General features: G+C 67.2%; 1 protein-coding gene across 1 annotated transcript in view; it reads right to left on the bottom strand.

Annotated features, from left to right (window-relative positions):
* The window catches only part of SND1 (staphylococcal nuclease and tudor domain containing 1), a 129,489-nt gene extending 115,540 nt beyond the window's left edge, over nucleotides 1-13,949 (bottom strand). Inside the window, exons 1-7 of the mRNA XM_075747331.1 lie at nucleotides 13,785-13,949; nucleotides 9,071-9,220; nucleotides 7,626-7,746; nucleotides 4,381-4,459; nucleotides 1,525-1,685; nucleotides 1,215-1,306; nucleotides 393-551 (exon numbers count right to left, since the gene is read on the bottom strand). Of these exons, the coding sequence (XP_075603446.1) occupies nucleotides 393-551; nucleotides 1,215-1,306; nucleotides 1,525-1,685; nucleotides 4,381-4,459; nucleotides 7,626-7,746; nucleotides 9,071-9,220; nucleotides 13,785-13,859 (837 nt within the window). The 5' untranslated portion in view covers nucleotides 13,860-13,949. The remainder of the gene's footprint in view (nucleotides 1-392; nucleotides 552-1,214; nucleotides 1,307-1,524; nucleotides 1,686-4,380; nucleotides 4,460-7,625; nucleotides 7,747-9,070; nucleotides 9,221-13,784) is intronic.
* Nucleotides 13,950-14,674: the final 725 nt, after the last annotated feature.

Raw genomic sequence — 14,674 nt, 5'->3', positions numbered from 1 at the left:
ACGCGCTCAGCCGCCGGGGGACGCGGCATCGGGATCTACCCCAAGGAGAGCTCGCCTTCCCGGTCCTGCTCTGCTGCGAGGGGGCACCTCGCCCGCCCCGCTCAGCCCCTTAGTGCCAGAGGTCCCCAAACAGCCCTGCATGGCCCGGCCGCAGCGCCCGGCACCCCCGGGGCTGTCAGAGGCCACCCCAGCCATGCCCACAGGGCTCTGCTCTCCTCGTGGGCTGCTCAGACGGACCACGGTCTCCCGCATCCACCGGTAAAGAGCCTACGACTCCCAGGCTGCTCGGAGCCCCCACCCAAGGCTCCTGGACCTTGCAACCGCCTTTAGCACCTCCAGCGAGCGAAGACCAACAGCCCGCCGGGACCCTCTCCCACCCAAGCCCCACTTGCCGGGTGCAGGATGGTGCCCAGGATGTTCTGGTTGTGGCAGCTCTCCAGGACGATCTGCACATCCCTCTGCAGCAGCCGTGACTCCGTGAAGAATTTGGCTTCAGCTGCAAACGGCTCGGGGACTTCGGGGGCATCCGCCTCCCGCTTGAACGTGGGGCACTGCGGCAGAGGGGGGATGGTCAGGGCAGGGGCTGACCCCCTAAAGCCTTGGCAAGGGGTGGGAAACCTCCATGGGGAGGAAGGCTGCATGTAGCCCCCGTGCCCCGGCTGTGGCTTCTGGGAGACGGGCTGGGGGGCTGCGCACTGGGGGCCACGCGTACCAACGCTCCCGTGCCATTTGGCACCGACACAGCCCTCTACCTGCCCCAGCAAACACTGCCGGGACCAAGGTGGATATGGAGACCAGCTCAGCATAACCCTGCTGCGTGCAGCCTGGGTCAGATGGATAAGGAAAAAAGGCTCCGGTGCTCAGCGCGGAGCTGGTACCCACCTACCCCAAACCTGTGCCCATCCCCGCAGTGACATCCCGCACCAGCACGCGCACAACCACAGGCTGCAAGCAGCCCGTTACTGGAGGGGGCACGCAGGACAACACAGCGGGCAACAAGGCCGCCGCACCCCCGCCTCCATCCCTCCCTGCCCTGGTCCTGGCAGCCGGGGCAGCAGGCAGGTACGGGTGTGAGCCCTTGCACGCTTGCACCAGTGCTGAAAGGCGCCGAGGAGGATGCACAACAAATGATGGTGCAAATTCCAGAGGGAACTCGCTGCAGAGAGGACTGCTGAGCATGTCTGCCGGGGTCGGGGCCAGCGGCCCAGCCTCACCTTGATCCCCGAGAGCATGACGGTGACCAGGTAGTAATCGGGGAGGAGAAGGGCCCTCACCACGCTGCCATCCCGGACGTGCTCTATGATGGCTGCGGAGCAAAAGCAGAGAGGTTGGTCCTGCTGCAGAGGGGCCCGGCAGCACCCGCAAAGCCGGAGCCGACTCTCTGCGGCGAGCGGATGCCAAGGATGGTACCCAGGCAGCGCGGTGCAGGCAGCCGGCCCCCGAGGCCACGGGCAGGCAGCGGAGGATGGAGGGCAGGGCGACTCCAGCGCCCAGCAACGAGGGCCAGAGCTGGTGCCAGCTTACCGTTGACTGGCTTCTGGTGCATGGAGTCCACGAAGTGCCGGGGGTTTTCGATCGTGTACTTGAGATCCCGGATGGTGTGGGAGCCCGTCCCCTCGCTCCACATCCCCTTCTTGGCGCTCTTGGCCTGCTCCTCCAGCTCTGCCAGCCGGCTCTGCTCGGGGCTGCAAGGACAGGACGAGACGGGGTGAGGCCAGGCCACGGGCAGGCAGGACGCTGCCGGTTCCCGCGTGTTTTATCACCGGGAACATCCACCTTCCAGGCACTTTTCTGGATGCTTTAGTGATTTGACCACCCACATCTAGAAGAGGCACCGCCTGGGTGAGCCAGTGGGCAATGCTTCGCGCTGCTGACAGCAACACGCACGGTAAACCAAACTAAGTTTCTCCAGTACCGCGGCTGCACCATCAATGTCCGAATACCCACCGCTGGAAGCACCATCTCCAGTGGACTGGGGAGGTTTAGCCCCCGCAACCCTTTCAGAAGCTGTTTTTGTGTGCGCCGCGGTGGAAAGGCAGCCCCGGAGAGACACGACAGCCCCAAACCCCGGCGTGGCGGAGCAGGGACGGCAAACCCAGGTAGGCGGCTCACGTGCCACACCAAGCCACAGAAGGTCCCGGTCCTGCCCATGCAGGCAGCCACCGAAGGTGGAGAGCGGCAGCAGCCCCGTCCCGGCGCTGATGGCCAGCCCTGCCACGTGCGGTCATAACTCATTGAACAAATTCGGTGATATTTGTGTTTTAGTATTATTCAGGGCAAAGCTGCAACCTGGTGAATCCCAAATTCACTGCGGAAGCACCCGACTCAAGCAGCTGCTGAGCGAGTGGCTGAGCGTCACCTCACGCACCCATTAACACACCCTTTGAATTAGGAGAGCAAACGCGGAGCAGCGACGCGCTCCAGGCGATATTTAATTGTGGGAAGCTCAGTCCTGCGCTCACTGCGCTGCACCAGCCCCATCACGGCGGCAGCGGAGCTGGCGGCAGCAGCATCCCCCAGCCGGGGTTGCTGCACGTCCTGCACCGTCATCACGGGGGTCAGGGCGACCGGCTTCACCAGGCACGCTGGGTGCACTGGCGGGAGGAGGTTGAAGGAACGGAGCAGCAGACCCCCGCACGCCTGAAGCCACCAGAAGGTCCCTGCGGGGTCGCCCGGGTCCCCCCAGCACAAGCAGAGGACAACAGCACCCAACCTGCACCCCCGTTTCCTTCCCTCCGGCACAACAGGCAAGTCCAGAAGTGCCTGAAAAGTGCCGGGCGGCAAACGCACGGGGGCTGCGGTCACCTCCCCGGCCGGAGCGAGGGGCTCCACCATGCTCCTGCCTAGAGCCAGGGGAGGGGGCTACCCGGCCAAGGGAGGGGGCTTTGGCTGGGAAGGCTGGCTGGGGAGCAGGGACGAGCGGAGAGGAACCGAGCCAGACCCAAGGTCCTGCCTGGCCCATCACCCTGGTTTCCAGGCGCCTGGGGGGGCACCAGCCGTGGTGCGTACACCGTGCAAGCACAGCTTCCTCTGGGCGTCCCAGCTGCATGGCCACGGGCGGTGGCAGCCACGTGGCCCGGCTGCTCGGACCAGCCCTGCGTGGGCTGGCGGTCCCCCTCCAGCACAAGCCCCAGCAGGGTCCCAGGGGACGTTTCCAGCGGGAAGCAGGAGAAAGCCAGCGTAAAAACCCCAGCGGGCAGGCGGAGGCTTTCCTCCTTCACTCCACCTCAACGCAGGAGGTGCGGGACCAAGACAGGGCGACGAGAGCTGACTCCGGCTGAACCCCATCCATCCTCCGAACGACGCAGGTCCTCGCCAGGCTCCACCGCCGGTGCTGCGCCCACTCCCCCGGCAGCTCCTTGCCCCCGGCCCCAGCAGCACCCCAGGATGGCAGCTTCTGCACCCCTCCAGCGCAGGCACAGCGGCTTTCGCACCTCTCCCAGGCTTTCCTGCCCTGCGACGGTCCCCGACCGCGCCATAAGCGAAGCCACTGAACTCTGCCGAGGGCACCCAGAGCCCACCAGCACCAGGCAGGGAGCACGTTCCCCAAGGGCTCACGACCGGGAATGCGACCCCGGGCAGGCAGCACCCGATGGCACTGGAGGCTGCAGCACTGGCAAGCCCGGGCATAAAATAACCCATCCGCACCCTTGGCAACGCACGCTCTGTTTACTCACCGTACCTGTTTACAGGCTGCACTACCGAAAACACTGGGTGGAAAGCATCCAAGTGTGCCAGGAACAGTTTTAGGAAGCGACACGGGCAAGCTTCCAGCCCAGCAGGCGCGGGGATGGAAATAGCGTCCGACCGGTATTTATAGCAGCGCCACAGAAACAACTCGCACCCCTGGAACAGGATAGCTGGCGCCCGGGGCTATACAGGGGGATGCCGGCACACTGCAGCCGAGGCCAGGCTTCTCCCTTGCTCCGGGACGCAACGGGGCCAGGGCGAAGCATCGGCATCGGCTCCAATGGCATTGGCAGCGGCATCACACCGTCCAGGTGTAGGACGAGGGGCAGGAGCATCACATCACCTCTCTAGCACGAGTTAAAGCACCTTGACTCCACACCAGGCGTTATCTTCCAGCGACTGAGAGCTTCAGAAAATTTTCTGCTCTGCGGCCCAGGGCTGCAGCGCTGGTGCTTCAGTGTCCAGGGCAAGGAGACACCCGGCTCCCGCTCCACAACCCCTCACTACCGCAACCCTAAAGACAAGGGCTCACCGTGCCGGGATACCAACGCCTCTGAAACCCAGGCACCGCAGAGAGCCCAGCCAAAGCCGGGGAACCCAACGGCTCCACGCCCGGGTAAATAACTGCAAAGGATCGGCGCAGCCGCCCAGCACAGGCTCACCAGGGCAGCGTAGGAACCGGATACGTACTTGTTGGCTCGGATCCCTTCCCGACGGGAGGCCAGCCCTTCGGCCACGAGGGACTCTGCAATGTTCTCGCCGCTCGTGTCTGCGGAGAGAGGAGGAGAGGAGTCAGTGAGACGGCCACCCCGCGCGCTGGTGGCTCCGGAGGCATGCAGACCTCAGTCCTGGAAAGTTCTCCTAGCTAACCAGTGCCAGAGCAAGCCCGGAGCAGGGGGCTCCCGTCACCAGCCCGCTGTCCCAGCAGCACACGGTCTTCACGACGCATCGAGCGGAGTAGCCCAGGGCTCTCCCAGGGCAGCGTTCCCCCCAGACCAGGGCTAAGCAAGTGGGAAGGTGGCTCGTTGCTCCGCTGTACTGCCCGGCTGCAAGGCATGCTGTCACCCAGGACCATCTCCGGGGAAGGGGACGCCCTCAGCACCCCGGGGCAGGCCGGCGATGCCCACCATCACCAAAGGGGCTCTCTGGATTGCCAACAAAGGCCGCAGTACCAGCACAACCTGCAACGGCCACCTCTGCACAGGGCATCCTTCCTCTGCGGAAACATGGCGGGGTTCACGGCAGAGCCCCCCGGGGAGGCGGGGGGACAAACACCACGGTCCAGGGAGGGACCCCAGGCCAGGGAGAGCAGGAGAATTCAGGCAGAATCCCCCAGGAGAAGCCCCCAGCTGCCCACGCAGAAGGGAGGGCACAGGGCTGCACGGCCCCGAGCAGCAGCGGAGGGTGGCCAGGGAGGGGGCGCAGGGCACTGCCCAGACCCCCACCCTTCCCCAGCACCTCCGCTCCGGCTCAGCCACCACCGGCGAGCGATGGCAAGCCCCCACCCCTCCAAAGCCTGGTGCCGCAGACAGCTGCTGCATCACTGCCAGGGAAGCTGTCGCAGCGTTTCCATATTAATAGTATTTAAACCTTGACAAACTTCATCAGGAAACATTTTATGCTTCATTTCTCACCTCCGCGGTGTGACAGGCTGGGATTTAACAATAAGGACGACACCTACGCGGGAGGCACGGGATAAAAGTCCTTAACGTGGCAGACAACAAGGCTGCAGATGACTGAGAGGCAGCACTTCACTTATCGCGGTGGCACCAAACAACAAAACCGCTTTCAAGGTTTATTTGTTGCAGACTGTGCCGTCAGAACCTGCCAGGCTTCCCGCTGAAGGGGTGGGAAAGCGGAGAGCAGCAGCTCTCCAAAACCGTGATCCCTCACTCTGCAGGAGGGGATCCCCAGCCCAAAGGGCTTCCCAGTCCCCCAGCCCACGAGCAAACTGAGAACTCAGGAACGAGCCTGGAGGTAACCCAGTTCTTCGTGTCTCAGGGGACAGGCTCATCATGGCAGCGCGTAGAGCCCTGCTCCCCTTTCTCGCAGCCTGGGGACTGTGGGGGGGGTCTCGCATTCCCATACCGGAGGAGGACCCCCGTGGGGACACGGGAGATGCTGGCCGGAGCGCGCTGGGATGCAGCTGCGATGGGAAGCCAGCCCTGGGTCACCCTCGCAACACTGACGAGGTGCTGGTGGTGGAGAGGGGCTCTCGGCAGGGTTATAGCCCACCCCGGGCCACGCTGGCCCTGGCCACATCCAGCAGAGCCTGAAAACCTCTGAGGAGAGAGCTCCAGGCTCCCCGGGGAGCTGCGCGGCTGCAAACGCCCCTGGCGATCCCCTGCAGCAGGGCACCGAGGCCAGCAGCGACGCTGGGATTTCTGGCCATGCAGCGGAGCTGGTGGCCGGCAGCGCTCGTCCTGCCCAGCCAGAGACACCGGCAGCTCACGCCGCAGAGCCAGCGGGAGCCTCTCCCCAGCACCGTGGGCCACCTCCTCTCTCCCCGGACCTCTGTGCAAACCCGTTTGTGCCGCACTGCCCCAGGACAAACCCCGTCTGCAGCGGTGAGCAAGTCCCGGCCATTCGCTGCCTGAGCCAACCTCCCGCTTCCACGGCAGGAAAGGCTCCGAGCACCGCGGCGATGCCAGCGAGCACGTTTGGAGACGAGGACTGCCTCACGGCACCTCCTCACCCTCTCTGGTCTGGCCCCACACAGCCGAGCTGCGAGCAGCAGGGTCTGCAGGGACACGGGGCAGAGAGCACCCGACCCCCCCAGTCCGTACCAGAGCTACCCCAGGACACACACACCCAAAACGCCGCAGCCCCTGAGCCCCTTTACAGCCCCTTGCACACGCCTGGCCCTTCCCTCCTTTACTGCTCAGTTACCGCTGAGCTTCCCACGGCAGAGGAGGCTGCCAGGGAGCCCTGGCTGAGCCCGACCTACGCCCTGGTCGTGTCCCAAATATCCCAGGCGTGGGGCCGTCCCAGCTCCACACCGACTCTCCGGTGAGCACAGAAGTGTGCTGTTGGCTCAGCGCATCTCCTGCCCTGTGCCGAACCGGTGCATCCGGCTGCCCCGGTAACCCCGAGCTGGGCGGCACCGGAGGACAAGCTGGGTCCTGGTGAGCACCCACGTCCCAAGAGCCCACTCGCCTTGAGTGGGTCTCGTCCCCCTTCTTGAAACCCACGGGCAGTTTATCCAGGAGCTAAGCCCAGCAGAGCAGTGCAGTGCAGCCCAGAACCCAGCAGCAGGATGCGGTCACCTCTGAGCCGCTTCCTCTCACCGTTACTCTGACCAGACCGGGCAATGGCCAAGGGCTAACCATGGGGACCGAGAGCCCAAGAGCTCACCCACCAGCACAGCTGGAACCAAAATTGGCCAGAGCCGCTGGCAGAGGGGACGCAGCACCCAGCAGAGCGCGGTCCGGTGTCGTGCTCACCATGAGAGAGGACCTGACTGGAGCCAAAGCCCACCCGCGCCAGCACCAAAAAGCTGCTCCGAGCCAGGGACAGCGCTGCCTGCAGGCATCGCGCGGCATTTGGGCTGAGCGGCTTCGCTCCCGGCACTCCGCCGCATCCTCAGGGACCGCAGGTAAGCTGGCTCCTTTTGGGAGATTTCGATCAGCCGGAGACGAGCAAGAGATTTATAACGACAAAAAGGATGGCAAGGGGAAACCCGTGGGAATTCACCTAAGGTGCTGCCTGCATCCGTGTGCTGCGGTACATCAACCAGCGGCTGCAGCTCCGGAGAGCGCAGCCCTGCCGTCAGCTGGGACCGTCGTCGAGCATCGCTCCCCTCCAAAAGCCGGTGCTCCACCAAAAAGCTGCCATGCGTCCTTCTGCTGCCGACACCGCATCCCAACCCACCCTCTCGGACAGTAGCTCCGGCTAAGAGCACCCTTCAGGTGCCTGGCGGACCCCTTTGCGCTCACCTTTCCCCAAGTACACCATCCCGTACTCCCGGCCTTGCGGGGTCTTGTACTCCACGGTAAAGCAGACCTCCTTCCCGATCAGCTTCTTCCGCAGAAACTCACGTGCCGGGAATCCCCAGGGCTGGAGGGAAAGAAGTCGACGTGAGCCGATGGGTCGAACGCAGCCGGGGAAGCCTCCCCATCCCGGGGGACTCACGCTCTCCTCCACGTGCGCTGCATTAGCCCGGGACCACGCTGGAGGCTGTTTTCAGCCCACGAGCTCACAGAGGAACCGACCCTGTTACTCTGCAGGAGGAACACCCCCTCTCTCCCCCAAAAGTGGTCATGGTTGGTTTTTCCAGCCGGCCTCGTGCTGCCCAAGCACACCCAGACCCAGCCGGGGGTCCTGGGGCAGAGTGAGCAGGGCTGGAGCTGTGCCGAAACGGGGGGCTGGAGCAGCCCCAGGTCCCAGGGATGCGGCGGGGGGTTCCCCAGCTCCTGCCCAAGGCTGTGCGGGCATCCATGGCGAAGGAGCAGAGCAGGACCAGCGCAGCAGCTGTGCCTGGCCAGGAGAAGCCGGCTCTCGCGTCCCCCCAGCACCTCCCCGCACCGCGGCACGAACGCACCGGAGCCCCGGCGAGCTCAGCCCCACTCCACCGCAGTGGGTGGGTGGGAACACGGTCCGGAGGAGAGAACATGACGTGCTCATAAACAATTAGCAAACCTGACAGGCATAATTTTTTAAAAGAGTGACATTTAAAGACTGAAGCAGTGTTTAGAAGACAAACTCCCCAGGGAGAGCAATTAGCTGCCAGCGCTCTGCACCACCCCCGGGGCTGGGAGGATGGGTGGCCGGGACTGGGCTCCCTCCGACACAAACCCGCCGCTCACCGCGCCCCGCTGCCGGTACAGGCAGCCCTGCCTGCACCCAATCTGCCAAAGCAACACCCCTGCTGCCTCCTGTGCCCCCAGCCCCAGAGCAGGTACGGCCCCGGAGCAGGTACGGCCCCGGAGAGGGAGCGTGGAGGCACCACCGGCTTGCCCCGGTGCTGCAGAGCCTGCCCAGCCATGCCTGCTCCTCGCTGGCAGGTGATGCCGGCCCCATCCTGGCCACGTGTGCGACCACAGTGGGGTGAAGAAGGAGAAGTCCACCCCAAAATCAACACTAGGGGGCCAGAGCAAGGAAAGGATCTCTTAAAGGATGATTGAAGGGACCGTTTCATCCTCCATCTGCAGCACCCCGCATGGCCCCGAGCTGGGCAGGGGGGCAGAACTGGCGTGGAAGGAGCAGCCTGTACCCCAGCAGTGGGTCAGGCAGGGGAATGGATGATGCCTCTTGCAACGGCTGAGCCAAGGGCGCTGTGGTCCACGGGGCTGGACCAGCAGCATCGGGACACGCCGTCCAGCTCAGCCCACAATCCCCAGGGCAGGGGGACCACGTGGCACCGCTCGTGGGAGGCACCCACCTCGTCCGGGGTGTCCTTGGCATCCGGCTGGCCTGCGGCAGCACGGCGGGCGAGGTTCCCGGCACGGATGTTGCTGAGGTTGATCTGGCGCTCGGGGGGCGGCCCGCCTCGGGGCTGCCCACGGACGATGATGGCGCAGCCCGACAGCACCTGCGGGGAGACAGCGGGGTTACGGGGGGCTACAGAGGGTCCCGCAGCAGCAGCAGCTGCTCGGTAGCAGGCGGCAAAGGAGACTGGGGAGGCAAGAGGTGATGGAGCTGAGCACGCAGGCAGGTGATGCTGAGCAGACAGACAGACTTCCAGGGACGGATGCTGCCCCAGGCAGGGCACGGGAAACCTGGCACCATGGGGTACAACTTCTCACGGGTCTGGCAGAGCCAGGACTTGCCCCAGGTTTCCTGCTCGGAGATGCAGGATGGAGCCAAGCTCCGCACCCCGCACCTTCACAGCGGTACCTGTCAAACATCCCATCCCCTCCTGCAGCGCACACAGCGGATCCCAGGGTGACGGATAACACAGAGGACTTGGCAGATCGGGATTTTACTCCCGGTGCTGACCCATCAGATGAGCCCAGCCAGGCCACCTTCCCCCGCTGCTTCGGCTGCCGAGCACTCCGAGCCAGGAGCACGGCTACGCTGCGCAGCCCCATCCCGTCCCACCCAAGTCCCAGGGCTCCGGCAGCCCCATCACTCCCCAGTGCCGCAGGGGGACCCCCGTGTTCGGGAGGGCATCACACCCGCAGCACCCCGAGGGTCTCCGTGGGGCTGCCAGCACAGGATACGGGCAGGGAAAAGCCGGCACCGGCGCTGCCCCGGGGAAGCCTCACGGGACAGGGCACGCAGAACGGGAACGTGCCTGCGGCTGGCGGGACACTGCTCTCAGCACGAGGGCTTTAACCGCCCGGGCTGCCCAGCACAGCCGCGGAGAGGCTTACGAGAGTGTTGAGCGAGGAGCACGCTCAGAGAGGATGCTTTTACCTACCACGATGCTAAGAACTTTACCAGGGGATCTGAGCCCCCGGGAGCGAAGGGGCTGCAGGCAACGGGCTGTCCTCACCCTGCGCCCACGGCCAGTAACCTCAGCCACGTGACTGCGTTGAGGTCAGAACAACAAACCCGTATGGAAAAAAACTGCTGGGAGAATCCCCCAAAATGACAGAAACCCAAGCTGGACCTCTCCTCCTCGCACCCAACTCAATTACAGGAACCGGCATCACCCCACCTTGCAAAACCCCCGGGGTTTCTCCACAGCTCTGTCCCCGTACAAGACCCCCAGCCACCCAGGGCATCGGCAGAGCCAGCTCCAGCGCCAAGCCGGGCTCCCAGCCAGGCAGAGCGAGCGTGCCGGGGATCACCCTGTTCCCGTTTTAATCGGCGCTGGCTCCCTGCACGCGGGGTTGATGCTGCTGAAGCACTCGCAGAAAACCTCCGGGTTGGATTTCAGCACGTGCCCTGGCTTGCTGCCCACTCGAAATCCCCGCGGATGCATCCCAAAGCCAGAGGACTCGTACCCTGTAACGAAAGCCAGCCCGGCCCAGCGCCAGGGACACCAGCTCGCACCGAAACACGGCCCGCAGTGCCGACCCCAAGGGTCCGGTTGTACCGCAGCACGGTGCTTGCTGCCTCACGCCGCCTCTCGTGCACCGGTCCCACGGCAGAGACAGACACGCTGCGCGAGCTGCTGGGAATCGAGCTTCAAATTAAGCCTGAGCCGCACACAGAGCGATCCCCCGGCAAAGGCTCAGTGCTCGATACTTAAGGACTTAGAGGTTTCATCGCTGTAATTAACCTTAATCTTTAATTTATAGGGCATGGGGAAACAAGTCAGATGCTGTAACTGTTTTACCCAATCACCAACACAAACCCTGGATCCCGGGAAGGGGACGGGTTCGTTAGCGAAGCTGCTCTGCAGGTGCGTGCAGTGCTTTGGGGTGGGCACACCATCATCCCCCCGTGCCCGCGTCCCCGCCTGCGGAGCAGCCACGCCGCCTGCCCACCGCTCCCGGGATGGGGAACCGCACGCGCCTTCACGGTCAGCAGCTCCTGGCCAGGCTCGGGCAGCGATGGGACGGGAGGTGGTCCCAGCTCCTGGGGTTCACCCGCCTGCCAGCCCAAGCCGTGCTCGGCAAAAGTCAGCCTGGGCACCTCATCAGCCCTGCCTCGTGCTCCGGACAGAGGAAGCTGGGCTTAAATCAGGCTTAAACCTGTACTGCCAACACAAGTAGCGCAGGTTCAGAGGCGAGAACCGAGGCGAGGGCACGGGACGGACACGCGGGTTGCACGGACCCGGCTCCTGCGGCAGAGGGGACCCCCGAGCACGGGAGGGGACGGCACCGGGGTCCTGCTGGCACGGCCGTCGGCCAGACCATCGCGTCCAGAGCTGCAACTGCGGGGCACAAGAGTTAACGGCCGTCGCAGGAACGGGAAGGAAGGTAACAAGAAGTGAAGGCAGGATCCCAACCGAGTGGCAAAGAGACGGGCAGCCACTCACCCGGCTCTCCCTGTTTACCTGGAGACTCGCCAACGCGGGGCCCCAGCTCGGCTCCAAGCCGGGGGCCCCCGTGCCGCCAGCCAGGGCTGTGCCACGCTGCACCGCGCTCTGTCCGGCCCGGCCACCGACACCCCAGGCAGAGCCGGACCCCAACACGCCTGGCTGCCGCGAGTCCAGCCATACCCACCCCGGGACTCCGCGTGCTCCCCCAGCCCCCCAAAAGGAAGGAGCCTGCTCCTGCCCCATCCCACCCCACAGGGCAGAGCCCCAGCCCGGCTCCCGGTGGCTGCAGGGCTCAGACCCCCATCGCCTCCCCGCTCCCGCCCCCCATCCTGCTCCGCTGCGCCAGGACAAACCCCCTCCCCACTCCCAAACTCTGCGGTCCCGCTGCCCACCTGCTGCGATTTCAGGAGAAACCTGCATCAGGAAGGTGGAAAAAACCCCAAAACCTCCAAGTTCAAGAAGCCGTGATGGGAATCGCCGTGGAGCACACGGCCAGCACCACTCTGGGCAGCCCTGGCAGCTCCTGGCCCCGCGGCACCACCGCAAAGCCGAGCAGCGGCTGTGGAGAGCCAGGGACCCCCATCCCTCCGGGGTGCCCCCTGGGCAGGGGCTTGGGGCTGGCTGCCCTGGAAAGGGACGGGGGACCATGGGGCACACCCCGGTGGGGGGGGACACCCCGGGCAGCACCCCCCGTCAGGCACAGGGCACCGGGGCAGCGTGTGGCCCCCAGGAGCCGGTGCCCGCCGTGCACAGCTGCCTCTCAGCCAGCAGACACCGACCGTCCTGCCCAAAATCACCCTACGGAGCCGCATCCCCTCGGATGGAGCCAGGCTGGGATGAGCGGCCAAGCGAGGTTTTTCCCGAGCGTCCCAAAAATCTGCTCGCTGGGCACGAGACAGCGTGGGGCGGCGGGAACGGTTCCCCACGCCACCGGTGAGCTAAAGCACGGGGACGGCAGCGTCCCCAAACCTCCAGCAGCCCTGTCCCCGCCGCCACAGCAAGCTGCGTGGCGAAGGGACGCCCCGAGCGAAGGTCTCCTTCTGACGGCAGCGGGGGGGATTTGCAGCCAGCGCTGACACCTACCTGGGGGCGTCACCTGGAACCTCGAGAAAAAACTGTATTTGAGCACAAAACCCCCGTGTTTGGGCAACGGGACGACAAGGCGCCTTTAGCGGCCGACGGCCTTGACGACGGGAGCTGCGGCCGTGCCAGCACGCGAGCCCGACTCGATGCAGACCCGTGGAGAGCGAGGTCAGATCCCACCAACCCACCCTCTCCCGGCAGCGGCACGGGCGGCGAGAGCACCCTACGGCCAAATCCTCACCGGGGCGGGGGGGGCCACGGCAGGTACCGCGCTGGGGCAGAGAAGGCACCGGGGCGGGGGGGGAACGCGGGGAGCCGGACGCGGTGCCAGGGTCCGATCCTGCGGCACCTGCCAGACCTTTGCCCTCCGGGTCCGCGGTGCCGCCACACGTGGGGACCCAACGTGGACGGGCTGGGGACCCCGTCCCGCTGCTCCTTCCGTGGGGCTACGGCCGGCACGGGGAGAGGAGCAGGTGGGGGACCCCGAGGGACGCCCCAGCCCGCAGCGTGCCCGTGGGACCCGCGTCCCTGCTCACGGTGCCGAGGAATCCCGAGCTCCCCGTGGGCTGCGGGGCCGAGCGGGGGCCACGGGCCAGCCCCGGTACACGTTGGGGGGGACCCGGCCCCCCCGGCCCGGCCCGCACAGCCCCCGGGGCGGGGTGGGGAGCCCCCGCCAGCACCCCCCGCCGGGCGGTGGGATCCCCGGGGTGCAGCGAGGGGTGCCCGGGCCGGCGGGGCGGGGACAGCAGCACCGGCGGCCGGCTGGAAGCCGCGGGCAGCGCCGGGAGCCCCCCCGTGCCCGGGGAAAGGGCCCGGCTGTACCGGAAGGCGTGCGGGGGCCCGGGAGCAGGGCGCGAGGCTCCGGGAGGGCAGGCGGCGAGTGGAGAGGGGGCGGCGGGGGGGGGGGGGGGTCCCGGGCCCCGGAGGGGGCTGCGTGGGGCCCGGGGGGCCGGTTACCGGGACGGGAGGCAGGGCCCGGGTACCGGCGGGGGCTGCGGGAGGTGCCCGGGGGAGGGCAGTGCACCGGCGGGGGCCGAGGCCCGGGGCCGGGCCGGCGGGCGCACGAGGCGGCGGGCGAAGCGGAGAGCGGGGAGGCCCGCGGGGAGCGGCGGTCGCGGCGGGCGGGCAGAGCCCTTACCATCTTGACGATGCCGCGCTGGACGGTGAGGGGCGGCGCGGAGCCGCCCTGCCCGGGGGAGGCCGCGGAGGCCATGGCGGGGCGGGGGCGGCGGACGGGGCGAGCGCGGAACGAGCGGACGGGGCCCGGCGCGAGCGCGGAAGGGAGCCGCGGGGCGGGGCGGCGGGGGGGGCGGGGCCAGGCCGAGGAGGGGGGAAGGGAGGCGGGGCCTCCCCGCCGCCCCGCCCCGCCGCCCGGCTAACGGCCAACGGGAGGCCGGTCCCGCCGCGCGCTCCGTCCCGCCCCGCCGCGCCTCGACCAATGGAGACGCGCGGCGCCGCAGCTCCGGCCCGAGAGGCCGCCGTCGGGGGGTGACGTCACGCGCGGCCCCGCCTCGCGGAGGGGGGCGGGACTTCCGGGGCACGCGGCGCCAGGGACACGTCGGCAAAGGGCCGCCCGGGTTCCCACGTGGCCTCCCGCCGCGCCGGGGGCGGGGCCGGGCCGGGACACGCCCCCTTGCGTCACCGCCCGCCCCGCGGTGGTGCAGCGCCGAGCACCGGGCGGGGGGGGGGGGAGAGGGGGCTCCGGGGCGGGAGGGGGCTCCCGGGGCAGCCCCGCGCGGGAACGGGGGGGGCCTCAGCACGGGGGTCCGGAGGAAGGGGGGTCCCCCCAGCACGGCCCCGCGGGGAGAACGGGGGAAGGGGGATCCCCCCAGCACGGCCCCGCAGGGACGGGGGTCCCTCAGACAGCCCCACGGGGGTCCGGAGGGAGGGGGGGGTCCCCCGCCATGGACCCACAGAAGGAGCGGGGGTCCCCCCAGCACAGCCCCGCGGGGGAAGGGGGGGGTCCCCGGGCATGGCCCCACACCCCAGCACAGCCCCGCGGGGGTCCGGAGGAAGGGGGGTCCCCCG

Source organism: Balearica regulorum, chromosome 1 (genome assembly GCF_011004875.1).
Source record: "Balearica regulorum gibbericeps isolate bBalReg1 chromosome 1, bBalReg1.pri, whole genome shotgun sequence".
NCBI classification, from domain to species: domain Eukaryota; kingdom Metazoa; phylum Chordata; class Aves; order Gruiformes; family Gruidae; genus Balearica; species Balearica regulorum.
This window is presented reverse-complemented; position numbering and strand designations above follow the sequence as displayed.